The 21,975-nt window shown below is 45.5% G+C and overlaps 1 protein-coding gene across 2 annotated transcripts in view; it reads left to right on the top strand.

Moving 5' to 3' along the window:
- The window catches only part of Fndc3b (fibronectin type III domain containing 3B), a 292,863-nt gene that overhangs the window by 184,664 nt on the left and 86,224 nt on the right, over nt 1-21,975 (top strand). For both annotated transcript variants that reach the window (XM_051156993.1, XM_051156994.1), the window contains exon 7: nt 17,559-17,617. In XM_051156993.1, the coding sequence (XP_051012950.1) occupies nt 17,559-17,617 (59 nt within the window). The remainder of the gene's footprint in view (nt 1-17,558; nt 17,618-21,975) is intronic.

The following is a 21,975-nucleotide window of genomic DNA, read 5'->3' as shown; positions in this document are numbered from 1 at the left end:
CCTCCCCGTGGACAGGGGCCTTCCCTTGGTGACCTGATCCTTCCCCATGGACTGTGGCCTTCCCTTCTATAAGCCTTGCATTTTCTTTCGCTAAATGAACGTGGCACATTTTCATCGCCAGTCCTTTGGTTTTCTAAGGAAGAATGAGCCTCCCTTGGTGGCCGTAGTTACCTCTGGTTGCCCAGTGTTGTTTCTCCCAGCACCATTAGCTTTTACCCACAGTGAGAATCTGGAGAGTGTTACTTTGTCCTAACATTAGAGTCTCTACCTTCTGTGCCTATTTGGCTCTGCTGGCGAGGGCAGCATCACTGGTCACTCTGTCCTTACAAGAGTGTTCAGAAAGTAAAGGTTACTTCTAAGCCAGCAGTAAAAATAGGGAGCCATCACCTTCCAGATGTTAGCAAGAGTGCAAGAAGCAGAATTACTTATGGAAACTCTGAGAAAACAGTCTCCTCCTGGTCAGTATGTGCATGGTGTTTTGAGAGGAGCAACTCTGTCATCCCTTCGACAATAGCATCTAGGAAGAGGAAACTTGAGAGAGCCTGGCCTGTAAGCTTGCTTCTGAGTGCATACATCTGAGCAGAAGCGAGGCCTGTGGCCTGTGGCCGGTGCTTATGTATTGTCACTTGGGTCTAGGCCAGCACTGGCTTTAAACAGAGACTTGTAATTCTGTCTTTGGGGGGAAAAAATCCTAGCAGTATAAACTAAAAGTACAAGAGCTTGAAACTAAAAGTAAGTAAACAAGTACAGATATGTTTACTGAGAAAGCAGGTGCTCTGAGCTCAAGCGTTGGAAACTGAGCATCGGAGGACAGGGCTGGAGTGTGTGTGTGTCCTCAGAGCTCCAGCAGAGGGGACACGCGGGAGGGGACATAACCTCCTGCTAGACACAGTGAGACGGCACCTTTTAACTGCAAAGGCTGTTTTTTACCTAGGTAATTTTTTTTTTTTTTTTTTTTGTATTTCAGGGAGGGGGACCTTTTTTTTCTTCTATCAAAGCCTCTGGGACTCAGCTAAAGAGCCATGTCCCCTACAAAGCGTGGGTCATCTTGCAGCCTCTTTGTTTCTTTCTCTTCACCCAGGCGGTCTTCTTGTTTAACACCTGCTGCTCACATCTAGTTATGCTGCTTTCTACTGGAGGCGGGTGCCTAAAAAATCAATCATGGCAACCAATGTGAAATGAAATTGGAAGACATCTTGATTCCCCTGGCCTTGCACAAACCCAAGTTAGTAGAGGGAATTAGGGGCCACAGCTGGTGAGCAGATGGAAGGCCTGCACCGTGTCTACTGAAGGTGGTCGGATTTGTGCTCAGAGCTTCTGAGCATCTCCTTCAGGTTGTTCCACTTGCTTCTGCTGGAGTGTAACCCTGATTGGTCCTGTGTGATCTTTACATTGCTGGATGTGATAAATCTTAGTAGGTCTTTCAGTTAGGCCACAGCATTATAATTGATGGAGTTCCCTGCTCAGAATCGCAACTTGGTAGCGAATTCTTAATAATGTGCTAATCCTACAGAAGGTAGGGAAATGAAAGTAAGACTTTTACACTTCATTCCAAACGAAGACGTGCCTTTTTCAAGTTTGGAAGTAGAGACTAGTTCACGGCACTACAGCTAGACATTTTGGCCTGTTGTTCTGAGTGCTGCCATCCATCCCTGACTCCAGCTGTGTGTACCTGTCTGCTAAGGGCAGTGCTGCATACACAGGCCACTGCAGTGGCTTTGCTGCCACATTGCAGGCTCCTTTTTCCCTGTGTGCCTTACCTCCCCCTGGTATGCCCCCACTTCCACATTGCCTTCTGGGTTCTGGCCTGAAATGACATGTGCCTTTGAGTTGACACCCAACAACTATTTGCATCCTCAAAAGCAGAGGCCTGGGTCAAGTGTGATGTTTGTGTTTTCTCTACAGAAAAACTAATGTCCAGCGGCTGCTGAGGTCACCTTAGGAATGCCATTCAAGTAATACAGATTAATTCCTATTTTGATGGCTGGTGTTTTCCATAAGAACAGAATCAGTCTGTACGTGGCTTTTTCCTTCCTTTGTCTTTGCTGAAAGACTTCAGAGAAATAGCTGCTCTCTTATGCACATGTTAAGTGTCTGAAAATGCAGGAAAACAGCTGGGGTCATAAATAAATTGTGCAGTTGTGATACACTCTGTGCTCGCTGCTCAGGAAGAGAACACTGGGGCATTCCGGGCAACGCAGCACACCAAACCCTGTAGTTTATGGCCAACCAACTTTCTGTTCTGTTGGAACCAGTATGCACTTTCTTCTCAACCCACAGTCAGCTGCAAAAACAGTCTAACATGCAATTATTGCCCGACACTGAGTGCTCTAGCCTCTGGCTGTCATATATTTCTATGCATGATGGGAAGAATACTGTGTTTCCAGCACATTAGCACAAAATGCTGGGCAGAATTATCCCAGGAAATGGTCTTTTTGGCAACCAGCTTTTGAAGTAAGTTTAGATAGATTCTGTGTGAATTTCTAAGTTGAGCTTCTGTAATTGAATGTGGCACAAGAACGGTGCAAACATGCTTTAACTCCTGCTGTAATTATTCTGTACTGAACTGGCTGCTGGGTGTTAACGCTAAAGGTCTCACTTGGATCCCAACGCCAAGTCGGGCAGAACGTTGGCGGGTCTGGAGTAGGGAAATGGGCAGCTGACACCTGAATGGAGCCAGTGAACCTTTACACTCATCAGGGTTACAGGCGGGAGCCTGCTGTCTGTGGGAGCAAGGGCACCACACCACCTGTCACATCCACTAAGGAGGAGAGAGGAAGGCAGCCAGGCCAGTATCCACAGGCATGAAGGCGGCAACAGGGACACTATTTCATAGGCTTGAAATCTTGTCTGAGTTCCCCGTTGTTAAATAGGATCGTTAGCGTCTCAGAACAACTCTATATTGTAAATTAACTTTCTAAAATATGACTCCCACATAGCCAATCTAAAATATACTCAATATATCGTATGTTTATGTGATAATATCCTTGTCTAAAACAGTGCCCTATAAGAAAATTATTTATGTGTATATATAAATAATGTACATATATAAATAATATTTTACCTATATCTAGTTAAATGTTCCATTCTTACCAGGGTGTTCTCTCTCTCTCTTCCCCTGAGACAGGGTTTCTCTGTGTAGCCTTGGCTATCCTGGACTCACTTTGTGGACCAGGCAGGCCTCGAACCTAACAGAGATCCACTTCCCTCTGTTTCCCCAAATCCTGGGATTACAGGCGTGTGCCACCATGACTGGCTCTCTTTTCATTTTTTTAAAGTGATTTATTTGTTTTTATTTTATGTGCATTGGTGTTTTGCTTGCTTGTATGTCCTTGTGAGGGTATCGGGTCCCCTGGAACTAGAGTTCCAGATAGTTGCTGGGAATTGAACCCAGGTTCTCTGGAAGAGTAGCCAGTGCTCTTATCCACTGAGCCATCTCTCCAGCCTGTCCAGGATAGTCACTAGAGCAGGGGGCTTCTTAAGTTGTTTCTGTCCCCTGACCCTTTTTCTTCTGAGACATTTTTGTACAGTCCCAGATATATAGGTATGTCAAAATAGACTTATAAGTCAAATGTATCCAATAATAACAAATCATAAAGAATTTTAGTGCAATTCTTTGGGAAATAAGATTGTATCATTTAATAAAATCAAATGCATATTTGCATACACATGAGGCAGATATGCTTTTTAATTTTCATGTAAAAAAATCAAATCTTGGTAGCTGTTATCCTGTGGGATATAGGACATCTTTATTTTTCACAACCGTTCAATATTTTAATTTTCTAACAATCAATGCTAAGAATAGCACTTAGCATAAATACTTAGTACAGAATGGCTGAAATATATTTTAGGACCATTTCAGAAATTGTAAGTCATTCTGTCTTTATCCCAAGCCAAAAATCATTTCAGGTCAGCAACTCAAAAAGAAAAATTTTAAATAGAACATTTTGACATAATACAATCTAAAGATATACTAATTTGATATTTACATGGTGAAAAATGAAAAGATGAAAGTGGGAAAATGGAGCATCTGTTTTCCATAATGTTGCTATTATTTCTGTAAGAGCAGAAAACTATGTACCCACTGTTAAAAACAAACAAACAAGCAAGCAAATAGTTCATAGTGTCAGTAATGCAGGCTGAGGTGTTCATTGGTAGTGAATGGTAGGAGGCCAATCAATTCTAAGCATATGAAATGTGTGTGTGTGTGTGTGTGTGTGTGTGTGAGAGAGAGAGAGGGGGGGGGGAGGGGTGAAGTGGGAGGGAGGGAGAAAGAGAGAGAGTGAGTTACCTTTCTCAGTCCCTCGATGTGATCAGATGCCTGACAAGAAGTAACCTCAGATGTGAAAGATTTATTTTGGCTTACAGTTGGATGGGATACAGTCATTGTGGAAGGGAAGGGTGGTGGCAGATGTGTGAGGAAGCTGGTCACATTGCATCTGCAATTAGAAAGCAGAGAGTGCACAGGAAATGGAGCGAGGTTATAAAACCCAAGCCTGTAGGGCTGTCCCATGTTCAAACCTCAGCATTGTGTGTTCAGCACGGGGCTAACATGAAGTCACATAAGGCAGCAGAGGGCAGCGCTGCCAGATGTACTTCAGAGCAGTTGCTAGCTGGATCTTGAGTTAAATTTTGGCCATTACTCAATCAGAAACTTTTACTGTGGTCCTATTTTTCAAAGCACCCACATTCAGTTTTGCAACCTCGCTCATGGTTGTAACCCACAGTTTTAAGAGGCTGTGCGCTCTTAAGCTAGAGGTCCTAGAAATCTAGGGATTCTCCGTTACATCAGTAATTCCCAAAATTACATTCTAGCCTCCTAGCGTGATAGTAGGCATGGTGGCCTTGGAGGGAACTGCTCAGCAGACTTCGCCTTGGCTGGGGAGATGTTTGTAGTCTGCATGGAATCTAAGATTGTTACTGAATACATTTAGATGGTGCGTGTTTGTATCTCATGTGACAGTGTAGATCTATAGATTTCCAGAACAGTTCTATATGAGTGATTTTTGATGCAATGTTGTGATTTGGGACCGTTCCCTTACAGCTTACTCCATCACGAGGCCCCCATCACATGCTTACTTATGATGAGAAAATAAAGTTCAGTGTCCGTGTTGGGAGTTTTTTTTAGAATTCCTGTGCCAAACGCTCAGTTAGGATCTGGGGAGCTAGTGATCCGCAGAAGAGATTTAATGACTACACTCAGGAAGCTTGAATTCACTGGAGGGCTGGAAGATTGCTCTGGAAAAGGAGGTGAAATACAAGGGTGATGCATATTAATGTGAGGAGAGGAAGACAGTGTTAGAGGACACCTACAGGCAGGGCCACTGTAGCCCTTCAGCTAAGAGCAGTGCTTGCTGGGAGCTGTGTGATATGGGCAGGTTCCACTATGGTAGGAGAGGAGGGACAGTTACCCTAAATTCACATGCTACACTGTCCTCTACCCTGGTTAATTTGAAGTGTGTCTGTTGCCTTTTGTTTTAAGCAGTTTTATATTAATAATAAAAAATGTGTTAAAAATAAAAAAATTTCTTTTTTAAATTTAATTAATTTATTCAGATTATAACTCAATTGTTATCCCATCACTTGATCCTCCAATTCCTCCCTCCCTCCCGCTTTCACCCTGTTCCCCTCCCCTAGGTCTAAGACCGAGGGGGACCTCCTCCCCACTATATGGTCATAGGCTATCAAGTCTCACCTTGGTAGCCTGCTTATTCTTTCTCTGAGTGCTACTAGGCCTCTCCACTAAGGGGAGGTGGTCAAATATGGGGCACTAGAGTTCATGTCAGAGTCAGCCTCCACTCTCCACATAACTGTGGAGAATGTCCTGTCCATTGGGTAGATCAGAGTAGGGGTTCAATGTTTACTGCTTGTATTGTCCTTGGTTAGTACAACAGTTTGAGCAGAGCCCCCTGGGCCCCGATCCACCTATCACGATGTTCTTCTTGTAGGTTTCTAGGACCCTCTGGATCCTTCTATTTTCCCATCTCCTATATTTCTCTTACCCAGAGTCCTAGTAGAATGTCCTCACCTCTATCCCAATCTCCTCGTAAGTGAAGACTTTCATGGGACATGCCTTTTAGGCTAGTGTCCAATTATATGTGAGATTATACCATATGAGTCTTTCTGCTTCTGGGTTAACTCACTCAGTATGATCATTTCTAGTTCCATCCATTTGTCCACAAATTTTTGGATTTCCTTGTTTTTAATAGCTGAGTAGTATTCCTAGTGTAAATGTAACAGTTTCTTTATCTGTTCTTCAGCTGAGGGACATTTAGGCTGTTTCCAGATTCTGGCTATTATGAGTAAGGCTGCTATAAACGTGATTGAGCATATATCCATGCTGTGTGCTGGAGCATCTTCTGGGTATATTCCAAGGAGTGGAATAGCGTGGTCTTGAGGAAGCCCTATTCCCAGTTTTTTGAGAAAGCGCCAGATAGATTTTCAAAGTGGTTGTACAAGTTTGCATTCCCACCAGCAATGAAGGAGTGTTCCTCTTTCTCCACATCCTCACCAGCATGTGGTATCACTTGAATTTTTGATCTTAGCCATTCTGATGGGTGTAAGATGGAATCTCAGAGTCGTTTTGATTTGCATTTCTCTGATGACTAAGGAGGTTGAGCATTTCTTTAAGTGTATTTCAGCCATTTGATATTCCTCTGTTGAGAATTCTCTCTTTAGTTCTGAGCCCCATTTCTCAGTTGGGTTATTTGGTTTGGTGGTGTTTAATTTCTTGAGTTCTTTATACGTTTTGGATATTAGACTCAAAGAAATTATTTTAAAGTTAATTATTTACCTGTGTTAGAGGTTGTTGGTTTAGGATAGTCAGTGAGAGCTACTATATTTTGAAACTTCATCTGTCAACCACTCCCATTTCTCCCTGCTCTCGCCCACCTTGGGGGCATCCTTTCATACTTTTCTATCTTACCTTTTGTATTTTCCTCTTTGACATTTTTACTTCTCATCCAGCCTAGGCTGTGGTCCAAATAGTATCTGTGCTTGTGAGGACCCTTTAGATCTAGTGAGTGCAGGATGCAGCTACCTCCATTATTAGGATATAGTGACCAAAATGTATGTGGCTCAGCATCTGTAAGCTGTAACATGTGGCTGATATAGATGATGCCATTTATATGGTGGATATGGAGTTAAAATGTTGTATTCAATTTTGAGTATCGCAGCATATTATTGTCTTGGTCATGAGATTGGATGTGTGTGTAAATGAAAATTTTTTGCCATCTATTATGTTTTCAACCAACAAGAACAGCCCATTTAGGCATCAGAGATCTGTCTCCATAAGTCAGGATGGATGAATCCTTTATATAGAAAGCCAAGTTTGAAGTAACTTGATTTTATGATAAATGTAGAATGAGACAGCAGGAATGATACAGAGGAGGTGGAAGAGGGAAAGGAGGAGGAGGAGTTAGAGAGGTGGAGGAGGAGGTGGAGGAGGAAGAGGAAGTGGAGGAGAAGGCGGAGGAGGTGAAGGTAGAGGAGGAGAAGGCGGAGGAGGTGAAGGTAGAGGAGGAGGAGGAGGAGGAGGTGGAGGAGGAGGAGGAAGAGAGGACAAAGTCAAGAACAAGTCACGACGTCTTTCATGGTAACTTGGATTTGCAGGTGTCTCTATCTCATCTATTTGGAGCAAATGGAAATCTGTAAGAGAAGGGGCTTCCACTGCACATGGTGGTCCCGCCCTGGACCCAGCACTCCCGTTAGCACTGTGTGTGTAGACATCCCTTCCTGCTAGGCAAAGCTTAACTTCATTTTCCTTCATTTTTCCGCTTCGGTGCTTTCAGAAGATGGTCCACTTTCACTTGGGTGTGAGGCAGGTGGTGCTGTCTCTTTTGATTATCTTTTTCTTAAAAAGATGTTGATTAGGAAGCACAAGCCGATGAAGCGGAAATGGAGCCACATGAGAACAACTGCATGTGCTCCGTGTTGTGTACGTGAAGAAAAGTCTAGTTCATATCTGAGGGCCAGGAGTTGGAGCTTGGCATATCCCAACATGTCGCTCGTGATGGAGTTTGGGTTATTAGTTTGTTTACTTTCAACTTTGCTTTCTAAAAGGTCCGGAGGCAAGGGTGCTTGGATGGCACTCGGGCTGGGGTGTAACTCAGGGTGCTCAGATGGCGCTTGGGCTAGGGTGTAACTCAGGGTGCTCGGATGGCGCTCGGGCTAGAGTGTAACTCAGGGTGCTCGGATGGCGCTCGGGCTGGGATGTAACTCAGGGTGCTCGGATGGCGCTCGGGCTGGGGTGTAACTCAGGGTGCTCGGATGGCGCTCGGGCTAGGGTGTAACTCAGGGTGCTCGGATGGCGCTCGGGCTGGGGTGTAACTCAGGGTGCTCGGATGGCGCTCGGGCTGGGGTGTAACTCAGGGTGCTCGGATGGCGCTCGGGCTGGGGTGTAACTCAGTAGTAGGATGTTTGCCCCTCATGTATGAAGCTTGAGGCTTAATCCCAGTGTTGTGAAAAAACAGGGGAACATTTGCTGTCAAGGATTTTCTTTGTAGTCACAGTTAAATAGGAGTGGCTTTTGACAAATCAAAATGCTTGGGTCCACTCTGGTTTATGCCATCTCATCTGTTGTCTAGTGCCCACATGACAGGTCATATAACTGGGTGTGGGAGTCAGATAAAGTGTGTCAACAGTAAGGGACTCCACAGCACTCAATAACTAGCCATTAGCTAATTCGAAGTTAAACTCATAATGAATCTGAGGTGTGCCTAGCAGAGCCAACTGTGTTGCATTGTGTGACTTCGTGGCTCCTTCCTTCTTGTTTGGTTTGGTTTGGTTGGTTTGGTGTGGTTTGGTTTGGTTTTTTCATGTAGCTTTGACTGTCTTAGACTTAATTTGTAGACCAGGCCGGCCTCGAACTCACAGAGATCCAGTTGGTGAGTGCCACCACATCTGGATGTGGCTCTTTCATTCTGAGCACAGTTTACATTGCATTGCCGGTGCTGTCCCACTGCACCGCAAGAGCCACTGCCGCCTGGCGTGCCTGAGCTCAGCCTGGAGACTACACTGTACTGTGTAAACGTCGTCTCCTCCTATGCAAATACAATGGTTTAATTAGGGGGGGAAAAATTGCCCTTGCAATTCCTCTCCATGGAGGTTACAAAGAAATATATCTCTGGGCTGGGTTCTGATTTAGAATGCTTTACGTTAAAGGTGACTACATGAGTGCTGACTTGGCATTTCATTTTCTTAAAAAAAAAAAATCATTCTGTGAAATTTGATTTGGGATGAAGATAAAATTTCTGAAGTGACTCTAAACATATACTTCTGCCATTTTATACTGTGAATTTAGGCAAATGAGCATTCTCAACATTGACAATTGTAAAATAAAAATAGTGACCAACTATGAAAAGCACTTAAGGTGTGCATGTCCTGCCACATGAAATAGTCAGCCAGCTTTAATTCTTTATGTAGCCATCTTATTAGTATACAAATTTGCTTTCTTGGTTAGTAAGTAGTAAAAGCTGTGGGGGGTTTTGAATTGTGTTCAAAGAAATTGCTCTGTGAATTAGTATGTTTGTGTTTGATTTGTATGCCTGCAGGCCTGAGTCATATGAAAGGCTTTGTGAATAGAAAAGCTTTGAATAGCCCTGGTCTGGTGGCATTTTTATTTTGTAGTGTGCAGGTCACTTCATGTTAAACCGGAGTGTTAACAGTGCTCCACAGTAAAGGCCATTAGCAGGGGACAACGGAGACCAGAGACTAGGCGGCAAATCTGTCACCTCGAAGATTAATGATGCTGATGGAATGCTCCCAGTTTGAACACACCGAGGTTTGTTTTTTTTTTTTTTTTTTCCAATCGAGACAGGGTTTCTCTGTGTAGCCTTGGCTGTCCAGGACCACCTTTGTAGGCCAGGCTGGCCTCGAGTTTACAGAGATCCACCTGCCTCTGCCTCCCGAGTACTGGGATTAGAGGCGTGTGCAACCACGCCCGGCATGAACACACTGACTTTAAAAGCTGTGTCCTGAGACATGTCCTTTTAAGGGAGGCAGAAACAGAAAGTCAAAAATCTCTCTCAAATGCACAGCCTCGCTTCTGGTGTTGATGTTGGAGAAGCGGTGGCAGTTGTGGGTACAGGCTGTGAAACTAGAAAGGAGAGTGCAGGAGTGGAAGAGAGGCGTTGAGGAAGACGTCAGGAGGATGCACAGGCAAGGGAAGCGGTGGCAGTTGCGAGCACAGGCTGTGAAACTAGAAAGGAGAGTGCAGGAGTGGAAGAGAGGCGTTGAGGAAGACGTCAGGAGGATGCACAGGCAAGGGAAGCGGTGGCAGTTGTGGGTACAGGCTGTGAAACTAGAATGGAAAGTGCCAGAGTGGAAGAGAGGCATTGAGGAAGACGTCAGGAGGATGCACAGGCAAGGGAAAGTGTGCAAGCCAACAGCGCAGGAGGAGAAGGGCTCAAGGGGCTTAGGGAGATGGAGGTGCTAGACTCAGGTCATCAGAATCTATTCCTGGAAGCCCATTGAGAGTCAGAGTCCAGAGTCGATGTAAAAGCAAAGGAATTTTAGTTGAGCCGACGCCACAGGGTCCACCGAGCTCAGAAGAATTGAGGGACCCTAGGTAGCCAAAGCAGTGGGTTTAAATACCCTTTACAGAAGCATAATTCAGCAACAGCAATTAGTACAAACCTAACTGGCTAACAAAAGTAACCTCTAAGGGGATTAGGTAGATTGAATGGAGCACGGGAAAGAGTGAGGGAGCAGCCTAGAGTGGAGAGGGGCAGCCCAGAGGCCATTGGCCTTAGCATATGTCAGGGTGAGATAGAGGTGGGCATGAAGGTGTGGTTATTATTCTAGGAACTATCCTGAGCTAGCAGGTTCCAAGTATGGTAGGGCAGAAGCAATGGGGTGCAGCAGTGGGAAAAAAATTTTAACTTGTCTCAGCTTACCATAGATATTTAATAAAGGTTTAGCATGGCTACATTCTGGCTAACTCTGGCTGACCCGCTGACCTGAATTCTTCAGAGAAAGAGGGTGAGGGAAACCCACAGAAACAACAAATTTAGCTTGAAAATGCCACCAGGAGACCTAATAATTGTGTACGCTAAGAAAGCAGATTTTAAAATTAAAGTAAAGCATCTGAACTCATTGATACTTTAAGAAGGAAGAGAAATGCTCATTCACGTACGTGGTTGGAATCCTAGGAGACACCGACATAACATCACAGTCCAGCGAGTCTCATCCTTGTTCACTGCAAGCATAGTTAAAGGAGAAGATATGAGGCCGAAGAGGGAGCTCAGGGCGCCAAGTGCTGCAGCAGCCATGAGCACCCAAGTTTGGCCCCCAGCACCCATGAGACAAACTAGATAATGATGGTATACACTTGTACATGGAACCCCAGTCCTGGGGCCGCATAAACAGGCAGATCTTGGGGACTCTGGTCAGTCTGTCAGCTGTGTTTATAGATGAGCCAGGCCAGTGAGACACGTTGTCTCGAAAAAGAGAAAGGAAGGAAGGAAGAAAGAAAGAAAAAAGGAAGGTAGCACCCCGAACAGTGATAACTAGGTTTGAAATCTGTCCTCCACATGCACACAAAACAAAACAGCATAGCCCAGGAGGCTGAAAGAACTAACTTTTACTGTGAAAGTTGTGTAGGCTGAAAAGCCCAAGGTCCAGGTGTGGGCAGATTCAGTGGCTGGCTTCTTGCTTCCTGGAGCACACCTTGCTACCCTGTCCTCACATAGCTTCCTGGAGCACACCTTGCTACCCTGTCCTCACATAGCTTCCTGGAGCACACCTTGCTACCCTGTCCTCACATAGCTTCCTGGAGCACACCTTGCTACCCTGTCCTCACATAGCTTCCTGGAGCACACCTTGCTATTCTGTCCTCACACAGCTTCCTACTTCCTGGAGCACGCACACCTTGCTACCCTGTCCTGACACAGTTTCCTACTTCCTGGACCACACCTTGCTACCCTGTCCTCACACAGCTTCCTGCTTCCTGGAGCTCACCTTGCTACCCTGTCCTCACACAGCTTCCTGCTTCCTGGAGCTCACCTTGCTACCCTGTCCTCACACTGCTGTTCATGTATATATTTTTTACACATTTGGGCGACAGTGAGAATCCCTGTGGTTACTCCATAAGTACGCTGTGTACGCCATCTACGCCAGCTCCCCCATTGCAGCGCGTGCTGTTCTTTCTTTCTTCTTCCTCACATTGATCATGGCCCCTGCTGGCGACTAGGGGAGGTTGCCCGGTCGTGCTGGGCGATGTCCTGAGTGAGATGGTGCCTCTCCTAGAGTGTGAAAGCTCTCGATGCGCCAGACTCTGCCGCTTCCATAGATCCCACCCCTAAGATCCCAGAGCAGCGGCTGAGCCTTATCCCCACATAAATTAACTATATGAGACATAATTAAGGAAATGCTGCTATAAAACTGCTCAAACTTTGCTGTGTAAATAATGTAATTATTGGCAATCTCTCTTGGATTGTTTTATTAAAGAGCTGTGCATTGTGAATTCTGCCCGTCTATCCTTGGTTTTGCTGAAGTACCAACTAAGCTAATTGAAAACCTTTCATTGCGTCCCACCAAGTCTTAATGAAAAAGCATGTGAGCGAAGCTTCTAGATGCTACTGACAAAAGTACAGCTAAATCTTAGTACCTAAGTTCTGTCCTGCACTTAAGCAGCTCCCTTCCTGTCACATGTCCAAAGCAAGGGCAACAGCCTGGCTGGATAAGCATGGAGTTTAGGCTTCCCCCCAAATATGAGCTGCATGGGGCACAGGGCAGGCTCAGCTCACTGTAAGAGTTTGGGCATGCACAGGGACATAGGGACAACGGCTGGTGATAGAGTTAGCTCACCAGGCATGGTACCTTTATCCACTTTTGTGAGATTTTTGTTGCTGCTCAATCTGATGTACTTAGAAATGCTAGTTGTTTCTGTGTGGTTGTGTGCATACATAGGGTTCTCTGAGGAAAAACATAAGTTTATTTCTTAGAGAATTAGACAGACGTGCAAATAGAATCATCTAATAGTTAGGCAGGGTGTGATTTACTTGGCAACAGACACTTGAACGGCGTGTGTAGCGTTTAGGTGGGAGTCCAAAAGGCTATCTGGTACTTTCCTGTTCCCTGGCTTCTCATTAAAGACCCAAGCCTAACCCTGCACGTTGCTCCTCTGATTCCACAGGGGTGCAGTTTTTACAGAAAGAGGCCTATTAGCTTGAGGGTAGACCAATGTCAAAGTTTCTTGAAGGACTTTGTCTCAAAACTTGCTCCAGCAAAGGAAACGGTTCTTCCTCCTGAACTACACAGACAGCAGCTGATACTCAGAGGAAACTCGGTCCTGCCATCCCACCTACATTCTGTGGCTAGGTCTCCTGGCCAGCTGGGCACACCACCTGCAGGCGGGGCTCGGCTCTCCTTCCCTTTTCCTCCCAGGTTCCAGAATCTACCTGGAACCCCGTCTACCCTAGAAAATACTTTCCTAGACCAGAATACAACTTGCTGCCGTGTTTGTTTGTTTTTCTTTTTCCTTTTTTGTTATTGTTGTTTATGGACTAGTGTTCATCCTTTCAGAATTTCTAATTTTCTCAACTAAATGCTTAGATTTTTATCTTGCACTTTTTGTATCAAAATATTTGATGACAGTATTGTGGCTGACAAATGTGTGCCCACCCATGTTTACATGTGTGCACATGCGTATGTGGGGTGCATGGGCGAAGGCCAGAGGCTGCGTTTGGTGTCTTCCTCAATCATTCTTCTTATCTTTTTGAGACAGGGTAACCCATTGAACTAGAGCTCACCGATCCAGCCAGACCACTTCCCTAGCACTGGGATTACACACTGCTGTGTCCAGCATCTCCATGGTTGCTGGGAACTTAGACTCAGGTCCTATGGCAAGCACATTACGCACTGTGTTCTCTCCGCACCCACCTCAAGGATGCTCTGTAGGGTTTAACTCTGCTCTCCTTATATTATGGACATATGTTCTTCAGTATCTTACTTAGCATGTGTGTGTATATGTATGTGTGTGTGTGTATATGTGTGTTTGTTATGTACACATGTTTGTGTGCACATGTGTGGAGGCCAGATGAAGGGATTGGGTGCCCTTTTTACCACTCTCTGTCTTTTCCTTTGAGATCTGGTCTCTGCTGAAGCAAGGGCTCCTCTTTGTATTTTGGGGGCCTAGGCTGGCAGCCAACAAGTCCCTGCAATGCTCCTGTTTCCACCCACCTCTGTGATGGGTACATGAGATGCATGCTGTCTTTTATGTGGATGCTAGGATTGGAACACATGCCTGGCAGTACGCACTAACAGCATTGTATCCAGGCACTAAAGAGGGCTGGAGCACCAGCCTCAATATGCATACCTGAGACCAGGACCTAGAAATCCTAAGCACTGCATGCCAGTCCTTAGGTAAACACCTTTTTTAATGTACTTGTCTTGTTTTTTCTCTTACAAGTAATATTTTTAAGTTGCTAATGGCTAGTTTGACTTTATGCATAAATAATTATCTATGAGTATTATAGTATTTTCTTTTGTCACAGGCATTAGCAGACTTCTACTAGGTGTGTAGTTTACCTTTTTTGTTTGTTTGTTTGTTTTTGATTTTTGATATAGGGTGGTATCGAACTCACAGAGATCTATCTGCCTCTGCTTGCCTGAGTGCTGGGATTACAGGCCTGTGTAGTTTACTCTTATTTTTGATGACTACTTTTCTTTTCATCCAAAAATATTTGTTCATCTATTTCTTAGATCATTAGCCCTTAAATGGACATAATTAGAACCCTATATTTTCAATAGGCATAGCTTATGTAAAGGTCAGCCATACCAGCCCCTTGGCAAACCAGGAGGACTCTGAAGTCCAGAGGCGCATCTGCGTATGAGCTGGGCTGGGAGGGGAGAGTGTGGAGCGTGTGGTGGGAGCCGGTGCTGACGAAGGGTCTCCTGCTGCCATGACGGTGCTGGGACAACACAAACGCTCCACAGCTACAGCTGAGCGTGGACCCGAGTCTTTGCTGAGAAGGAAAAAAAGGTGAAACAAACCAAAGAATAAGTTGTGTTTATATAGGGGATGTTTAAATTAGGTTAGCTCATACAGTTGTTCCAACAGTCTGAACTCACAATTTTTGGAGCAAACATGGCAACCATTATTTATGGAAAGTTTTAAAATTTCACATAACACCTACTCCTTCTGTGTGTAGGGTGGTCTTTTTTTTTTTTTTTTTTTAATACTTCACTTTGTTGTATGTTTTTATTGTAACCTTCCCTTTGCTAAAGATGTTCTTGGGAAGGTGAGACTTGACCCAACAACAACAACAACAACAGTAACAGTAACCCAAGTATCTGTGGTGATTTCATGGAGATGTTTCTGTGCTTTTAAAATTAGTTTCTTTTCCTTCTGTATCTTTTAGTGATAGGTTTGGTCTTCCCAGAATGCCGTGCTTGAGGTTCCCATTGGTACCATCTTACTTTTCCTCCTGTGCCCTTGATTGTCTCATCCCCTCCACCTTGTCTTCATGCTCAGATCTCCTGTCCTCTCCTTGATCTGGTCTGTCACTGAGACATCCCATAGAGCTTTTGCTAGACTCCTGTGTCTCCGTTTCCAGCATTTCACATTGGTTTTTTTTTCCGTGTTCCTCTGCACCTACCTGCCCCCCATCCTTCCCTCACCACCACTTATCTCTGGCATCACCTTCTTTATTTCAGTCAGCTGTTTGTGTTCTCAGTCAGGAGCATGTTTTCTTGTGCTGTGTAGCCGAGGCTAGCCCGAAACTCCAGGTTCTCATCTCTCCACCTCCTGAGATTGCAGGTGTGCATCACCGTGGCCAGATATCTGGGTTTTGTTTGTTTGTTCTTTGTAGGAAATAAACTCCATATTCTAGGTCTGTAGTGTTGGTGCCTTCCAGACACACTGTTAGAGGAAAGACCAAACAAGAACGTGGACAGAAGTCCGCAGGGCAACTGTCCAGATGTCTTAGATAAAACAAAGCTGTGGGATCTGAGTGACAAGAGTCGGAGCTAGCAGACAGTTGGGAGCAGATGACTAGGACTAGCCTGGGAGGGAGCATGCAGCCGTGTGAAGTGCAGAGCTTGCTAGCCCACCATTGCCGCCAGTTCTGTCTGCACGTGTCTGCTGCCCTAAGGCCTCAGCTTGCTCCTGCTTGGAGAGCCGTGAGGATAGCTTTAGCCTCTGATGTTGCAATAGAGTTTGGATTTTCTGCCATCCTTCTCCCCACTAACCTGTAAATAACTTGGGGACAAGGACTCATGCCTTGGGAATTACCTCTTTAGTATTAGGCTTATAAATCAGGATAAACAGTGATGGAATCCCCCACTACTCAGAGTTCGATTCCATGGCCACTCGAAAAGAAGCAGATTGAATTCTGTTTACCATAATTTTTGGACTATAAGATGCACCTGACCATAAGACACACTTAGTTTTTACAGCAGTAAAACAAGAAATACAGCAAAACCAGCAATCGGACTATAAGGCACACCCTAATCCCCACCCCCCTCTTTGGGGGGAAATGCGTCCTATGGTCCAAAAAATACGGTACTTATTTATTTTTATTTGGCTCTATAGCCTTCCTGCATGCCAAGATTTTTTTTTCCCTCTCCTTGCATTTCTAAAGTGCAGGTTTTACTACCCTGTGAAAATGTCCCTTTCCTTGTTATTAAAGGCATAATCATCCTTCACATGAAGACTAGACTTAGCCCTGCTCTCTCACTGTGCATCACATCCAATTTTGTAGCACCTGTGCCTCCTAACTTACTCATGTTCCCACCATTCACCAGCAGCTGTAGCCAAAGGCAGTTCTGTCCTTCCCAGTGCTGCTGTGGTGGAGCTGTTGTGTGCTGATGTGTACTGATGTGGAGCTTACTGCACACACCACCCTTATGTGCCTTATTCATGCAAAGTCTGATGTCTCTTCAAACTCCAGCTAAGTTGTGTAAGGCCTCCCTCTTAAATACTGCAGTTCAAATGTCACACCCAAACTATAAGTGAATACATGGCTACACCTGTACATGCATACATATATATATCTGTATGTACATACATACATACATACTGAAGAAAACTTTGAACTCAGTAGTCATTGTCACTCAACTTCATCTTTCCTTTTTTTTTTTTCTTTCTTTTGTTTTTACTTGTTTGTTTGTTTTTTTTGAGATGGGGTTTCACTGTGTAGCCCTGGCTGTCCTGGACTCATTTTGTAGACCAGGCTGGCCTTGAACCCACAGTGATCTGTCTGCCTCTGCCTCCTGAGTGCTGGGATTACAGCTGTGTGCTGGCTCACTTCATCTCACCTTAGGTATTGTGTGCACCTCCGGTACCTAGGGTCCCCTGCTTGCCCTTATGACCATCATTCCCTACTGTGTCAAATGGAGTAGGATTGAGTCTAGCTGATCAGTGAGTACTTAGAGCCGTACACTGGCACGGCAGCAGGACCACAGTGAGACCCTAGCCTATGCACAGGTAGCACCATGCATAGTAACAGGCAGCTGACTGACTGGATCTCCTGCACAAGGGCATTGGGGAAGGAAACTGACAACCTTTCTGCCTTCTAACAGGTTTATTTTTCCTTTTTCTTGTCTTTTCAATGCAGAGTATGAGTTGGAAGTAAAGCGGGTGCAAGACATTCTTTCGGGAATAGAGAAACCACAGGTATGTCTCCGGACCCCTCAGCAGGAACACCGTGTTCCTAAGTCTTCCTGATGTGCTTTTCTTTTGCCACACCATCGGTAAGCAGGAGGGCCCCATCCCGTTACAGACTGTAATAAACTGTGGGATGGTAGTCAGTTATTACCGGACCATGAAGATTTAGAACGCAGTTCTGTATAGTCACCCACTGAAACAGTGTCTTTGTTCTGAATGTACTTGGATGCATCTAGACTTTTCTTGGGTACACAGAGCAGTTTGTTCTTGGTCATTTCTTGTTACCTTTGTAAATAGAGGAAGAATACATTCTGAAAACCTCAGAAATCCCAGGTGTTTCCTAGGTAGATTTCAGAACAGTATTTATATATGAGAGGTCCGTGTGCACCATGGCAAGAAAAGGAGGGTTAGAGTGGTTATGTTGTAGAATTTCAGTTTTGTTTGCCAGGTGTTTTGAAATTCAGCTAGAAATTCATAGTGTTAATTCAACCTTTTGTTTGAGATTAGAGAGCCAAAGTTTGGTGGAATGCTTTTCTGGCTGAATTTAAAAATCTTGATTCTTTGAGTGTTACAAAGCAGCAGACTCCAACTAGACCTCAGCAACACAATTGGACAAAATCAAAGGGCACTTGTCTCAGTGTTTTGTAAGCCCTGTTCTCCATCACCTTCTGATTGGTTGAATAAAGAGCTGACCAGCCTATAAGCAAAGGCAGGAAAGAATAGGTGGGACTTCCGGAAAGATACAAACTGTAGGAAAAAAAGAAGCATGAAAAAAGTCACCTATGAGACATGGAGGAAGTCCAACATATGAAACTGAAGAGAGGTAAAGAACCACATGGCAAAATATAGATTAATATAAACACATTAACATTGGTTGTAAGAGCTAGTTGGGACCAACAGTAAGTTAAGGCCTAAAGCTCTTGTAAATAAATATAAGTCTCCATGTCATTAGTCAGAGCTGGGATGGACATAGAAAGTCTGTACGGTTTTAGAGGAAGGTGTTACAAACTCTCCCACACTTCATCACCACATGAGCAGGCACAGGAGTTGTGTCCAGTATGGCAAGGATGGCTAGATACTAGTCCCATTCTAAAGATAAATTGGCTAAATTAATACGCAGCTTGGGTAGCTGGGCTTTTAGCTTCAGAACATTCAATTCAGCAGCTTCCAGCCTGTTGAATGGGCTGCCCAAGGCACTAGGTAGCTGCCCCTCTTGGGCTGCAGGACCTCTGCCAGCGCCATCATGGCCTGCGTGCATCCCCGCTGTTGCTCATAGCACGGTGCACTCAGGGTATCTCGGAAGGTCTCTTCCAGTTGCCTGTACTTCCTTTAGAGTAAGTTCATTTTAGGCTCTTTTTGTGTTTTCATGGCCATTCCTGGACATATCAAGTCTGTTTCACTCACAGAGCATCCAGAAAAATAAGGATGGCACACACAGTTGGAAGTGTGTGGTAGCCTCAGTGCTGTGCAAAGGGAGGACCAAGAGCAGGAGTGGGAGGCTGAGCATCGAAATGAAAGTTCACATTGTAGACACGACAGCAGACTGGAGGACTCAAGGCCAAGTACAGGGAGAGACTGAGAAACGGCGAGGGGCTGCAAGACAACTCAGTAGGTAAACGTCTGATGTGCAAGCAGGAGGACCTGAGCTTGGATCTCAGCACCCACCTAAAAAACAGAAGACATGGGTGATGGAGCTCAAATACAGAGCAGCAGAGATGGGTTCCCAGAGCTGGCAGACTAATACATATAACTGAACAGTAAGCTCTCGACTCAGTGAGCGATCCTGTCTCAGAAAAATAAGGTAAGGGCTGGAGATATGGCTGAGCAATGAAGGGTACTTGCTGCTCTTGCAGAGTCCCAGGTCCATTCCTGGACTGAGGAGGGACACATTCTGCACTCACACTTAGCTTATTCCTGCTAAACCTCCTGCCTGGTAATAGTCACTCATTTTCCCAGCCCAGTCAGTTGTTTACATAGTGTTCTCTCTCCCTTCCTCTTCCTCTTCCTCTTCCCTTCTTCCTAAAGTTCTTGTGCACATTTGTCCCATAGTCTTTCTGTCCCCAAGACCTAGCTATGACTGTCCTGGACGCATAACTGAACCTTTGGCAAATGTTTGCTGACGAATTGTCTGACAGACATATCTGGATTCTGGAGGGTAGGACAGATGCCCACAGACTGGCCAGCATGGAGGAGGGCAGAGGCAGAGGATGTGGAGGGTCAGGCCGCAGCTGGGAGGGCGTGGTGGTTAGGTGGGCCAGTGGCAGCTCTTCCCTGGTGTACACTGAGATGCCTCGGCGTCTTTGAAGGTTAGTACAACAAAAACTACATGGGGATCTGAGGAGAGAGTCACATGCTTTGCGAGAATACTTTGAAGACACCTCCCTTAGTTTGTAGTGTGGTGTTAAGCGAGAGGCAGCTCCGTAGTAGGTGCAGGGATGCGGAGGCACACCAGGCTGCCCTTCAGGGGCAGCACCCAAGCTGCAGAAGAACACTGGGCACGTAGTTGGGAAGGGCAACTCTTCGCTCCTTTCCCCTTCAGCTACATTTTATACCAACTCTAAATGAACAGCAGTGATTCTTTGGGATTTCTGCTAATGGTTCAAGTGCAGAAGTGGTATCTAAGGCTGCGGACCCCAGTCATCTTCCTGTACCCTTGAGCACCCCAAACTGGGTGACTCATTGACTGTTCCCTGAAAGCGTTCCAAATACTAGGTCAGTCTCGTTGAGTCTGTCTATTGATACACAGCTGCGTGTCCTGGAACGATGCACATGGGTGCCTGGGGGACTTGGCTGACGGGGCCACTGCTCTACCCACGGCAGGAGCTCAAGAGCTGCCCTCTGTGGCTTAGGAATTCACAGCCTTGCTCGGGAGCCCCTCACATGGTGGTGCCCGATGCAGCTTCCAATGACCTGGTGGGCTGCCTGCTTTCTGGATAGAGACATGTAAACTGGAGCTGTGCTTGTGCGTCGCCAGTGTTTAGTTTGAAGAAGCAGTTGATTTGTCAGAAGGAGCAACCTGGGCAGAAGGACCCATGATAGGAAGAACTTCCTTGAGAGATGCACGGCCTGGTGTCGGGTGATAGAGCTGGCACTTGCAGCACATCAGGAGCTGGGAAAACAGATGAGTCTCAAGCTGTGGACTTACGTGTCCATCTTTCACCCTCCTTTCCTGTGTCTTTTTCTTTTGGGTTATTCATCATGAAGACCGCTGTAGAAGTTAAGCCAATACTTCTATGGTGGTATTTCCTTAGCATACTCCTTCATCAGACTGATGGGCCTCCCATGGGCCTAAATTCAGAGAATACAAAAATATAATAGTACAGTTTTACAAGCTAGTTCAAACACTGGACGGAACGGGCAGCAAGACCGGGAATAAGGATTGCTACAAGCTAATATGCTTTACTCCTCACACACACAGCTGCTCTCGAGTTGGGATCTGTATTTTTAAATACATAGGAAAGACTGAGTTCTAACCAGTGTGTGGGGATTAAAAGTAGATAGTAGTTTTATAGGCCCCCAGGGTATTTTTAACCAGTTACTAATTCCTGTACTCATAACACTTTCTAAAGACCCCTTTAAACCAGCGCTAGCGATGCCAGATGGTACCCTGCCTACTGGCTGAGACCTGGAAATCACTTCTGTCACCCATTATAAGGGTGTCTGCTTCAGCGGTGACAGATCCCTTACTCAGCCATAAAGCAGTGTGCTTTGAGAAGATTTGTCTAGCCATGGTCGTCACTGTAGTGAACAGATGAGCCGAGTCTTAGGACATCATTCATCAGCATGAGAGAAAGTTTGGGCTTAGCGAGAGAAGTCCCAGCGTGAGGTTCAGGTGCACATGTACTGGCACTTAGAGGTGGACCTGATCCTAGAGTTCCAGCCTCACCTTACAGACTCGTCCCCTGACCCACTTGAAGTGTCTGGGCTTGAGGATTGACCCCCTGGGTGGCATAGTCCTCAGAGATCTACTATAGTTTGCTGGAGTCCACCCTGAGGTGGAAATGACTTCTGAGTCCAAAAAGAGGCCCAGCACTCTTTCCCACAGGGTGCCAGGGGCTAAAGAATGGAAGCCTGAAGCCAGCTGCCATCAGAGCTTAAGGGAGGAGTTCACAGGACGCACAGGGACACCTGCCCTTGGGAAACAGTACTGTGTTCCCAGGGTGCACTTGTGTCGGGAAGGCCCTTGGCAGGAATGCACTTCCATGGCTGCCTACATCTCCTCAAGCCAACCTCACAGTCTGGCGGGAAAGTAAGCACTAGTTTAGCGGGTGCTTCTAGCATCGTACACGCCTGCTCATTTAAACAACTCAGTCTGTTTGTGGCAGTTGCTAGAAAAAGTAAAGTTTAAAAGGTGTGAATTTCTGGCG

The sequence above is a fragment of the Acomys russatus genome, chromosome 15 (assembly GCF_903995435.1).
Source record: "Acomys russatus chromosome 15, mAcoRus1.1, whole genome shotgun sequence".
In the NCBI taxonomy this organism is placed as follows: domain Eukaryota; kingdom Metazoa; phylum Chordata; class Mammalia; order Rodentia; family Muridae; genus Acomys; species Acomys russatus.
This window is presented reverse-complemented; position numbering and strand designations above follow the sequence as displayed.